This window comes from Diplotaxodon limnothrissa, linkage group LG11 (assembly GCF_057381915.1).
Source record: "Diplotaxodon limnothrissa isolate DT_005_m linkage group LG11, D_limnothrissa_male_GT1.1, whole genome shotgun sequence".
Taxonomy (NCBI): domain Eukaryota; kingdom Metazoa; phylum Chordata; class Actinopteri; order Cichliformes; family Cichlidae; genus Diplotaxodon; species Diplotaxodon limnothrissa.
The window spans coordinates 18,402,783-18,415,870 of NC_140606.1; the positions used below are offsets into that span (position 1 = coordinate 18,402,783).

Consider the following 13,088-nt stretch of genomic DNA (forward strand, 5'->3'; position numbering starts at 1 on the left):
AAAAAAAAACGAACGTGTTACAGATTCTGTGCTATTTATCATATACTTATACAAATATAGTCAGAAATGTGTCATTGTACAAAAACAGTAAATATACTTAGGTTTCCTTATTTCTTCATTTTCTTCTTTTAAAATATTTGTCAAAGAAAAAAACGTGTTTCACAACATATCCCTAGTAAGCCATCATGTTGTTTACAGGTATGGATATTATATAGGTATGGATATTATATAAAGAGACACTGAACATAATAATATGTAAGAATAGAAGAAGCTCTAAGTGAGAGTTAAGTCAATCATAAAGAGCTCATAGCAATTAAAGGTGGTTGTTTTTACTATTTAGGACTCATTAACGCACTCATAGTCAAAGTAGATCAAAAGTGCAGACTAATTAATAATTTCAGGAATTTAAGGAATATTTGACAAAAATGTTTCTGGTGTTTTGAATTTGTCTGCAATATATTTCGTTTATTAGCAACAGCTAAATTGCCAGGAAGAGCGAATCTTTGAATTATTACATGATGTAATCAAACACTGACAACAAACACCACGCACTACATACAAAGATAATGGCATAACATTTATTAAACAATGCAAAAAATTTACAGACTATCATTTACAGCTTGTTTTTTTGTTGTTTTTTTTACATAAAAAAGTGTCAGCTCAGGCCTGCCCCAGTAGTAAACAATGTATAGAGGCCGCCCCATATACCCACACCCACACACGCACACAAGCAAACAAATATGCACACACGTCATGTGAACAAGAAAATATTTGCCATTTGCTTTAAAATGCTTTCAGGTAAAGATTGTAAATCAAAGGGTTGCTAGATCCTATTAACATTTTCCCTTCTCCTAACTTCAGTTTTACACCCTCTGCCTATTTCATTGTCCATTTAGTTTTTCATGCATTTTAATGTATGTATATCAATTCAGGTTGAAGATGCTTTTACAATAAAAGAGACTGTCATAAGGACTCTACTTTTTGCATAAAAAGTGCATGCTCTGTTATCATCATCATCAAAAACAGATTTTTAAATGATTTTTTCAAAGTGATTGTTTACATGCATCATTCAGGTAAAATACAACTGAAATAAACTCCACACCAATACATATGAAAATAATAAAACTTTAAACTAGACTGGATAATTTAATAATGCACAGCAACATTTGCGCTAGGATGAGACTAATACCTCAGGCTAAGATTACCCTTGGATTAAACCTGATTTGTTGGAGTGTAAAATTTTAGTCTCTCCAAATTGTTAAAAACATGTTTTTAAGGGTTTTTAAGCCCAAAAAGAAAGAAAAAATAAGAGAAACACAAATTTAACTGTTTATAATTTTATATCCTGATAGTGTTAAACATTCATTAAAGTCAGGTCAGACTTAAGGTGCTGAAAACCAGTCACCAGGGACAACAGAATCAAAGTTTCACCCCACATCTGTATAAGTTTCAGGACTTGTTCGGTTGAACATTTGAATGTGGCTCATGCACCTCATAGCTAAATTCCCTGCAGAATTATATTGTAAAAACAATCCTCTATAACACTTTTTAAAATGATTTCCTGTCCTTTATCCATCCTGCAGCTGTTTGTTTACAGCAAATAAGCAAAAATAAAAAAAAACATATTAAAAGAAAAGAAAGGGAAACAAAGAAGAAAAACTTTTTAAGATTCAACATGGGCACTGACGCCTCTGTTTTTAGTATTTGTGACAATGACTGAAGCCTTGTACTGCTGAATTCCTGAGAAATGTCTCTGTGTGTGTGCCTGCGTGTGTGTGTGCATGGTGCATGTGTTCATACGATGCAGCATTTGTTCTTGTGTTTGCGGGAGTCTTTGAAACGGAGCCTATGCTTAGATCGATATTTCTCCAGGTAGGTTAGCTGTTTGCTGTTGATGGCTCCACGACGCTTCCTGAAACACAAACACAATGCTGTGAACTTTTAAAAGCTTTTAGAGGTTCATTAAATACAGAGAGCTCACAGACACCTTTTATCTTCCACTGCACGCTGTACTTTCAAGTATAATAGTCTTTTTCTGTCACCTTTTTGTGTTGCATTTCTCATTGTGTTCCTCTCTAGGTTATGATAGAAAAAGTGTACTTAATCCTACCAGTTCTTGTTTTCTATAGCTACTTTCAATCAGCATAGGCTCCCGTGTTAAAATGCCCAACTTATAGCAATAAAAGCATTTTTACAGCACGGAACAGAAAATGTTTTGCCTTCTGTGGTCAATTTCAGCCCTCAAAACAGTTAACCCTCCCATGATGCAGTAAAACAAATCACAGAGCAAAATCATTTCCGCATATTAGTTCTCAAACCAGGAGTTAAAAGATGATAAAGTCCACCATCAAAGCAGACTTTCTAAGTTTGGTATGTAGTAATTTACTGTAGCAGAATGGGGGGGTCTTTGTCAAAAACAAAAGCTGTAAAACTTCTGAAAATAGAGTAAAAAGATTCCAGAATTGACGCCCTTCTTCACATTTTTTTAAATCCGTGTAGTGGGCATGATGCACTACTTGCGATTCTGGTCCCATCCTCATGTTTGACACCCCTGATATAGAGTATATAAGACCACTCTGGTTTCTGAAATAGTTTCATTAAGTGAAAAAAAGGAAAGAAAAACTATCCTCAATATGACACAGGATATACTTACTGTCTGATGAGTTGAATAGCATCCTCATATTTCATCCCACTTTCTATCAGAGCCAAAGCAACAAGCACAGGAGCCCTGTGTGCACGTATAAATACAACACAATCCATGTTTTAGGCTATACATGTCCAATCAATTCTGCTTATCTGTTTCTTGGCAAATCTTTAAGTCATAGTTTTTAGTATAAGCACTCCAAATCAAACATATGAGTTATTGTCCAGTGATGCTAACTTATATGTGTGCACACACACCTGTCTTCCTCTGTATTTTTAAATTAAATTTTTACTTTAAATGTCTCCTACCTCCCTAATCCAGCCACACAGTGAACAGCCACACAGCTTCCTGGATCCTCCTGAAATGTCTTCTTTAGCAGATTCAACCAATCATCGACCAGCTTACTGGGTGGCGGGGCTCCATCATCAAATGGCCAGTCCTAAAAGAGAGTCCAAACAGGTGCTGTCTGGTGTACTGTATTTGATCATAGAATGAGTAAATATTCATATTAAAGGTGTGTGTTTCTGAACTTACCACCACTGTAATGCCATCTTTCTCAAGCCGTGTTTTGTCATAAGTGACATCACAAACTCGGACCACTGTTGTGGCACCATATCGCTTCAAGTCCTGGAAGTGGTAAAGTGAGGAAAAAACTTTTTTTGAAGTCACAATACACAAGCTGACATCACAGAGGGAAACAAGCATGCAGGTAATATCCTAATTTTATTACGCTTGTCATTATAATATTGTCTACCCTTGCAGGACACACATACTCACATATATTTCTCACCTCTATGAAGGAGCTGAGTGTGCCATCTGTTGGGTTGTGTGTAATAAGAAATCTCATGTTCTTGTGGCACAGTTCGACTGGAGCTGGGCGATTCATGTTGACCAGTGTGAAGAATTGTTGCGTGTGTAACCCCTGTAAAAACCAGAAGTCATCTTTTTCACATTTTGTTTTTGTATGAATATGGATAAAAAATGCCAAGAAATGACTGGTTATGTAATGTTATGTGTTATGTGCTTTTTCTTGCTAGTAAAAGCAAGAAAAAACACCAGTAATAGTATGATAAGATGTAAATATTAATGGCTGAACTGTAATAAAGACTTTCAAAATACTAAAGCTCAACTTTGGGTTTCACTGGGGTTTCCCACAAGGTAATCCAGAAAGAATAGGACCCTATGCAGCTTTAGTCCATGTTGTAGGTCTGTCATAATGTGATCAGTAGAATGTATTATTAATGCAGACCTGGGCCCTTTGGTTTCCCCGATCCACCCCATGTGGTCAATGGGAAATTAGAATTAAGATATAAATAGGTATACGTCATTCATTTTCTCCCATTTAAAAAAAATTATTTTATTGGAAATCACATTACAGTTTTGTTGCTTCTATTTGAAAGGTGATTGCTACATTTTTTGTTTGTTTCTTTATTTACATTTGTACATATGTGTGTGTATGTGAATGAAACTTCACAGAGCAAACATTTATGAGATGTGTGTTTGGGGCGGAAAAAGAAAAAAGTATTTATTTACTAAAATCAGAGATAAAGTTGTGTTCTTAGTTTGTGGTTAGCAGATTGCTGGGTTGAAGGATAACAATTTAAATTGTCATTATGAGCCTAAACATGCAGAAAAACACAGGAAATTGACTGATGCAGAACGAAGACAGACACTAGATGCTTTGCTAGTAAAGGTGCAAAAGCAACCAAGCTTTACACATCCAGGGATGGAGCAGTCAAGACCAGCTTTGTGATTTCTCGCAGAGGGACTACGATAGAGAATGATTTATTCACACAGGTAACTGTATGTCTGGATAGGCCGGGGCTTAAATGACACAAATTGGCAGTGTAAACTCAGCGCTGAAAATTAACCACATTGTTGATGTAGCTAAAATAGCTAACTTCATTGGGGCAAGAGGACTGAATCAAAGACAGTTTGTTGTACTTCTGCAGGAGCATGAAGCTGAATATGGTGACATAGGCTACCACACAGCTGCTGGGTAGCTCAGCCTGGGTAAAGTGCTGAAGAGTACTGCATGGGACCTGAGAGAAAAATTAAGAGCTTTGTGAGAAGAAAGGCAAAGATATTCCAGAGCTCTCGGATGCATTTGCGGTTAATGGGTCTCTCCTTTGCATTTCCACCCCAGATGCTGAACCTCATTTTAATGCACTTGGTCAAGCTCAAAACTGGACTTCCCTCATGAACAGGAAAGAAAACTGAAAAACTGGAGATGAAGTAATTAAATTACAAGTAAAATACCACTTTGTACTAAGCTAAAGGTCTTCAAAACTTTGCAAAACATGCACATTTTCTTCACAGCTGTTTGAAAATGTTGATTAAATAGTGATTGTAACATCTCCTCTCATCACTGGTAGTTTATAAAAAGAGTTATTAACACTGAGCAGAACTGCAATAGCAAAATCAATAGATATACTTCCATTTTTAGATTGCGTTGGATTGTAAATGTAATAAAATACTTATTACAATTACAATTACAATACTTAATACTTAAAAATATTAAGGGAGGTCCCAACACCATAAGGCATTTTATGACATTTGATTTCACACATTTGACAAGCTGCAAAGAATTTCTAGCAGCACTCAACATCAACCATCACATCTTAAGCTTAACTATGTTTCTAATGTCTGTCATTTGGAAACTAGTGCCATCAGCAGACTATAAACTCTTGTTAATTGACCAATCAGCATGCATTATCAGAATTCCAGCTTTATACCGGCAGCATTCGCTTTCTGGTAAGTATAATGAAAGGAAATGAGTAAAATAACCCAATAAGAGAATTTTAATCCGTGAATACTAATACTAGAAGCTGGTGTAGAGTCATTTAAGCAGTTTAGCTCCATTCATTCCAACTGACAGAGCCTTAGCTCGCAAGTATTCTCTGCTGCCTCTGACTGATGGTTAATAGGATTAACAGGAAGTGAAATGGCTTCCTGAGTTTTTAGCTGTACCATAATGTATGCTTACCTAACACTTCCTGAAAACAGTGAAAAATAGTTAATCATGTAACTGTTCACAGCAGGGTTTGGAGACTTTTTCTTTCTTTTTCTCAGAAGCTAGTGAGTGAGTTCTGGAAAGTGACATTTCTTTCTCATTTTTTTTTTCAAATTTCTTCTTCATTTTCTTCCAGGAGTATCAGGTAAGTGTCAGCAACAAAATACGGCAACTTAGACTAAGACACCAAAACATTGTTGATGTGTAAAGTAGCACTTTGAGCAAGAGAAGGAAATATGTGACTTTGATCTTAGGTGAAATTCAATAACACTGAAAACAGAGAAGTCATTTTTTCCATGTAAGACCTAGAAGTTAAAAGCATCATTGTTAGTAAAACCTACTCTCCAAGAAAGGCAAATCATTTAATCTCATACTGACTGCCTTAAAGAAATTTCTACTGAATCATACAACCAGTGAAATGTCATGAAATATTAAAGTGTTGATGCATTACTAGATTTAGGTCATTGACTCCTCACCTTTAGCTCCAGCTGTTGCGTTTAGCAGCTATGTCTTCAGTTTATATTTGATCTCCAGGTGAGCCAGAACTCCTATTTTCAGATATTTTCCCAGGTCTGACGTCCTATAGTCTTGATTGTTATCCCATCAGTTAACAGTCTGCTATAGTCCAGAAGGTTACAGTGTGTCGACTTTCTCTGTTTTTATTTCTTTGACCACACTCAGTTTTAGTCACGCTCTCTTTCCGTCTTTCTCCTGTTAGCTTTCAGTGTCAAGGCTCCGCTTGTTACCCCATGAGCTGACAGGTTCAGAGGTCAAAGGCCAGTGGTCTTGTAGGGTTCATAACCCTAGGACTACATGGTGCAGCATTATCCCAGATGGGGTTTAAATGTGTTGGGCGTGGCAGTAGTCACCACTTCGCCTCACAAACTCCATCAACCAGCAATTCTGAAATACAAAATATATTAAAAGTCAGCTTCCACTGAAATGACACTGATCGTGGTCCTTTTAGTAATTTAGCACATATTCAGTTTTTTGCAGTTCCATATAACCCAGTTATATTATGCTGCCATATATACACTAATCAAACTATTTTATTACATGTGCATCACAGTTACACCCAATTACACTGGATCTAAAAGACACATATAAGCATTCACACATATTATAAATATTCTTACTCATACAGTATGATAATACAGACCTTCTATTAGACAGAGGGGATAAAACACCTTTTGATTAGTTAGTGGATGACACATTAAGAACAGACACACCAATTAAATACACAGGGTGTGTATTTATTAAGATATAAGAAACACTAAAGATAATCGTGGGGCATTAGAATGAAAATGAATGAAAAATGTGGGAGTAGTTACTAGTTACTACTAGTCCCTGTAAAAACTTAATTCGTTAATGTTAAATTAACAACAAGATCAAGGTTGCCATATACTAAGATCACAACTCAATTACATGTTCAACGACACTAATACTTTCAAGAAACATATAATTCAACTTTATTTAAGAAGACATACCAACATAGACATTCAATATAACCCATATGATATTGTTTGATGATGATAATGACATTTGTACAATATCAACAAAATTAAGTTAGCTTTGAAGAAAAAAATGAGCAGAAATTCTCATATAAAGTGATGCTCTGATTAATCTAGCCTAGGTGTTTTTTGTTGTGGCTCGGCACAAAAAAAGACAAGATAAAAATATTTTGTGAAACTGTGGAGAATCTGAAGTAACTTGCTTTGATTTATTCTGAACCTTAACCCCACATGCATATCAGTTTAATATATTTTCAGGAAAAAAGGCTCTGTTCAGCAGTTCAGCACATACAGAGTTATGAAAGCATTTAGGATGAACACTGCTTGTTAGTTATAATGCGGTTTCTCTAAAGTACAGATATAAGTTGTGTTAGGCTCTTCTTAATGTATGATTCAAAACAAAGCACTGAATCATCTTAATAATATTTCTCATAAAAATGCAGCATACTTTTAGCTTTCCAAATAATTCTACCTACCACTCAAACAAGGCAATCAAATAAACAACAAAGGAAGGTCCAGAGGTAATCTCTGGTCACCTTTTGGCCTCTGCACTGACAACACACGCAGACACACACACACACACATAATCACTCACAGACTTACACACTCACTCTTCCAGAAGAGGGTAGTCAGTTCCAAGTTGTTGACAATCTATATTTAGGATTTTATCCTGTGTCACCGCTAATCGGGATAGAGGTCGCTTATTTTCCACTGAGCTGGTTAAAAGTGAACATTCATTTCACTTGAAGCCTTGTGCGACCCGAGGGCACCAAAGTTGCAACGGAGACACAGGATAAAAGCTAATTTGCAAAGCAGCATAGCTGGCACTGTCACAGACACTCTGTGAGTACACAGAAACCTGTTTTAAGGCATCTAAACTTAACTAAAAGGTCAACTGTTCACAATTTTAGCAAACATCTGAAGTAGAATGATTTCATATGCGGGTAACATACAGAAACAGACAGAAGTAATTCCAGTTAAACCTTAAAGCCAATTGGCACTTTTACCTTAGAGTGTAGTTTGGTTTGTAAAAATAGGCATGTCTCCAGACTGGCTGCCTAGCTGTTTCACTGTCACATGGTGGATCAGGACACAGAGAGGCTAAAATGGATCTCAGTATTATTTTAGAGCCACCTTATGGCTACTTCTTCACAAGGTCTGAAATGTAAAGCTGAATGAAACGGATAGTAGTGGTCTTTAAACAGATTAGATTACACATTCGTTTACTGACTTCCAGTTAGCTGATAAGAGCATCAGATTCAATCACTCAAATCACTCAGAAAAAGAAGTTGTGCTAAATAACTACGTTTTTACTTATTTTCTGGAAGCTTAACTTCCCTCTTACCTCAGAGGACAGCTTGTCTGCTGAACAGGGGAAATCCACAGGGCTCTGACTGGCAGTTACACCAAAGTCCTGCAGAAGCAGCAGCAGCAGTTCTACAACAGTTTGAGTGCTGACATACAGCCAGCTGACTGCCTGTTATAGTAAACCCCTGTAGACTCTAAATACCTGCAGCTGTATTTTTAGCTCCATCTGTACTAGTGTGTGATTCTATGACACATCAGATTTTTGTAGGAACAACAGTACCCTTCTGCTTTACTCTCTCTCACCGTCTGTGGCAGCAATATAGCACGGATAAAAATGTTTATGGAGATTTTCTATAATTCTCTGCATCACGTATCCAGAATGCAGGGTGTTGCACTTCTGGCTTTGTGACAGCATTGGGAAACACTATATAATTATCCTATTTATATAGCAACAAAACAAATGCAGAGTGCTTTAGTTCTTACCGCTTAGCTTTTCAGCGTCATCTCCAAACACTGGCTAAACACCAGTTCTTCTGCCTTCTTGTTACAGTAAAACAACACCTCTTTCAGTCTTTGGTCCTGGTAGTCAAGCAGGAAGGAGCAGCAGCAGAAGGTTAAATGTTTCCTTGATAACCTTTAGCTCTGCCCCACTATAACACTAAACTATCCACCTCGTGTCCCTTCTGGCCTCCTCAACTGCGACGTACTGAATGTGCCAGCTCGTAGATCCACCTTGGTATAAAGGTGCAGTGTGTGTTGGGCTTAGGATCTGCTATGAGCTGGTCTAATCAGGCTGAGCAGTCATCTGACCCTGACAGCCCTGTCACCAGCAGAACGCACTACAGTTAATGCTCTTAGAGCCACAGGAGAAGAGCCTCACTCCCCCTCCTCCAGCTCTTCCACTTCTTCATCCACTCTACTCCTTTCTCTCCCACTCGCCTGGAAGGCACTGGGTGAGAGTTCAGCTCCTAACTTTTCAATGTGGCTGAAGATTACTTGTTTCAACCAGGGAAGTCCATGGTCACCGTTTTTTCACATCATGCTCCTAAAAAAAAATAAAACGAGTGGTCTCATGAATATTTGCTGCAGTGTCACATCTGTCAGGACTTTTTCTTGTTCTCCCTCCCTTCATCGACCCCCCGCCTTCCCCTCCCTGAACCATCTAAAAATAGACGGTCTTTTAAGCTACCAGACAGATTGCCCAAGTCAACCTGTGGATCCCATTTGTAGGAATTAACTTTCTCTTTGGGGTTACAATAGTCCAAGAATTGTTTTCTTGCAGCCAGCCTACAGTGTGAAGTCAGCACATCACTGTGTTTGCCCAGAAAAAATACACACAAAAAGAGAAAAAATTGATAATTGTGTTTACAAGGTGTAGAATGTGAGTCCAAAGAGTCACAAGGCAGTCACAGGTCCATACTTTTTAAAAGTACAGGGTGGGCCATTTATATGGATACACTGTAATAAAATGGGAATGGTTGGTGATATTAAAGTCCTGTTTGTGGCACATTAGTATATGTGAGGGGGCAAACTCCTCAAGATGGGGGGTGACCATGGTGGCCATTTAGAAGTTGGCCATCTTGGATACAACTTTTGTTTTTTCAATAGGAAGAGGGCCATGTGACACATCAAACTTATTGGTAATGTCACAAGAAAAACAGTGGTGTGCTTGGTTTCAACGTAACTTTATTCTTTCATGAGTTATTTACAGGTTTCTCTTTGTTCACAGCCATTGACATGTCGAAGAGGTTAACACGTGACGAGCGGATCGAAATTGTGTTGATATCTGGTGAACGCAGTAGCCGGGTCATTGCAGCAGATTTCAATGCAAGACACCCTATGAGACCACCCATCTCCCATGCTACAGTTAGCAAACTGCTTGCTAAGTTTCGTGAAACTGGTTCAGAGTTGGATTTGCTAAAATGTGGACGCAAGAAAACTGTCACTAATGAAGAAACATCAGTGGCTGTCCTAGCTTCATTCAGCAAGAGCCCACAGCCTCACCGCATGTCACTGGAGAGTAGCGATGGACTGATCCGATATTACGTATCGGTATCGGTCCGATACTGACGTAAATTACTGGATCGGATATCGGAGAGAAATAAAAAATGTAATCCGATCCATTAAATATCAAAAAAAGCACCTCACAAAACTTGCGACATGGCATAACTCGGCTCATAACCGTAGCACGTTGCAGCAGTATGCCTCAGGTGATAGAGCGGCTGTGTGTATTTGTAGCCTCGCTACCATTTCATCTCCCAGGAAGTGATCCCAGAGAGAAGTAAAGCAAGTGTGTAAGTTTATCTCTGAATGTTTGTAAAGCATTCCCACCTTAAGCTTAATAACCGACATATGAAGCGACTGCCTCTTCTCTCCCCCTCCCTCTCCTGCTGCTACTTCAATTGTGAAACTGATTAACGATCAGCTGATCGGCTTTTCTGTCCCCAGTCCGTCTCTCTTCTTTGTTTTTGGTCCACTTTGCACCAGAAAGAGGAAACCAGCGGCTGAACAACAGCAGCACGTTTAAGCTTGATAAGCTGTTGTTAGAATTTATTTAATATTACTTTCTAGACCAGGATCCTTTTCTATGCAGCTGACAGCTGGTAACTGTGCAGGGGCGGATCTAGCAAAGTTTAGCCAGGGGGGCCGATAGGGCATGAATAGGGAAAAGGGGGCACAAAGACATACTTTTCTTTCTTATTCTCATTTAAAATGTCTCGCTTTTAATAAATACAACCGAATCTTACAACCAAAGTGGCATTTTATTTAACACTGCATCAAATTAAAGTTGATTACGTCAATTAAGCATCATGAGGTGGAGGGTGGGGGGGTGGTTCCTTATTTTTTTAGAACCCTATTAGTTAGGTTGCTTACTCTTTAAAATACCAGAATAGGGATGATGGAGTAGGTTTAAGTGTATTAGATTGATCAGTATTGCTGAACTATTTAATATTTTGGGTGCAGTGTATTTTTTGCATACAGGTATAACAGAATAGCTTTAGTGGGTTTTTTGGTTTTTTTTTTAACTTGAGTATGAAAAAGCAGCAAGATATTTAAAAAACAATTTTATTGATTAAAAAACACACTATCGGATTCATATCGGTATTGGCCGATATCCAAATTTATGGTATCGGTATCGGACATAAAAATGTGGTATCGTGCCATCTCTACTGGAGAGTGGCATTAGTCGAACATCCCTTCGGTGGATATTAGCTACTCACAAATGGCACCCTTACAAACTCCAGCTACTGCAGCATCTCAACGAGAATGACCCAGATCGGCGCACAGAATTTGCAGAATGGGCAAAACAAAAATTGGAACAGGACCCTCAGGTCACGCAGAAGATTTTGTTCAGTGATGAGGCAAACTTTTATGTGAATGGTGAAGTTAACAAACAAAACCACCGCTATTGGTCTGACACTAACCCACATTGGATGGATCCCTCCAAGACTGTTGGAACAACAAAAGAGATGGTTTGGTGTGGTATATGGGGTACAACGATAGTGGGTCCATTCTTCATCAATGGAAAGCTCAAGGCCACTGGTTATTTGAAATTGCTACATGATGATGTGTTTCCCTCTTTATGCACTGAAGCTGGCACGTTCCCTGAGTTTTTCCAGCAAGATGGTGCACCACCACATTATGGGTGCCAGGTCCGAGCATTCCTAGATGAACAGTTTCCTGGAAAGTGGATTGGTCGTCGTGGGCCAGTTGAATGGCCCCCAAGGTCTCCCGATCTGACCCCCTTAGACTTTTTTGGGAGAAGAGGGTTGCATTGACAATCCAACACAATGGGCAGCACATTGAACACATTTTATAAGTGGTCAGAAACTTGTAAATAACTCATGAAAGAATAAAGTTAGGTTGAAACCAAGCACACCATTGTTTTTCTTGTGACATTACCAATAAGTTTGATGTGTCACATGGCGCTCTTCCTATTGAAAAAACAAAAGTTGTATCCAAGATGGCCAACTTGGTCACCACCCATCTTGAGGAGTTTGCCCCCTTACATATACTAATGTGCCACAAACAGGACTTTAATATCACCAACCATTCCCATGTTATTACGGTGTATCCATATAAATGGCCCACCCTGTAGTACAAGCCAGGGCCTCACCTTACTATCAATCATATTGAGTGGTGGTTAACATGACTGTTCACCCACACAGAAAGCTTAAAAAAAACACCATTTATTTGCTAAAATTAGCCAAAGCACACCTTACACTGTTTCCAGTTCGTCAAATTAAAAATCTCAGTGTTCCTGGTGGTTAAAGTGGGCATGAGTTTTTGGGTTGTGAATGTTTTCTCAGAGCTGGAGCTGTTTTTCATGCATCAAGGTGATAAGTAGTCATCTGTTATTTAATATGGTTTGCTGTTATCTCACTTTTGATTTGATCCCGATTATAGCATAAACACATCCACATGTTTATTACAAGGTCCCAAGCAGTTCTGGAGAATACTTTTTTACCTGGTTGTTGTTCAGTCAGGGCTTGTGTTGCAAACATCTATTTGTACATTCCAAAGACCCTACAATAATAGAGAGACAACCCCAACAATCAACTGACCACTTGGCAACAGTGGAAAGGAAAAACTCCCTTTTAACACGAACTCT

General features: G+C 38.3%; 1 protein-coding gene across 3 annotated transcripts; it reads right to left on the minus strand.

The window, feature by feature from the left end:
- Positions 1–572: 572 nt before the first annotated feature.
- On the minus strand, positions 573–9,335 carry LOC146622573 (protein tyrosine phosphatase type IVA 3). 3 transcript variants are annotated; one of them, XR_014906582.1, is made up of 8 exons: positions 8,960–9,335; positions 6,134–6,560; positions 3,435–3,566; positions 3,179–3,271; positions 2,953–3,083; positions 2,654–2,728; positions 1,159–1,912; positions 573–1,125 (listed from the first exon to the last, which is right to left on the minus strand). XR_014906582.1 is itself a non-coding variant. In XM_085366280.1 (7 exons), the coding sequence occupies exons 3-7, from the start codon at positions 3,528–3,530 to the stop codon at positions 1,795–1,797; spliced, it is 513 nt and encodes a 170-aa protein (XP_085222406.1). In that variant the 5' UTR covers positions 3,531–3,566; positions 6,134–6,560; positions 8,960–9,335; the 3' UTR covers positions 573–1,794. The 3 variants fall into 3 exon arrangements, 2 of the variants coding, with proteins under 2 accessions (XP_085222406.1, XP_085222407.1); XM_085366280.1 differs by having other exon boundaries at positions 573–1,912; XM_085366281.1 differs by lacking the exon at positions 8,960–9,335 and adding an exon at positions 8,514–8,627 and having other exon boundaries at positions 573–1,912.
- Positions 9,336–13,088: the final 3,753 nt, after the last annotated feature.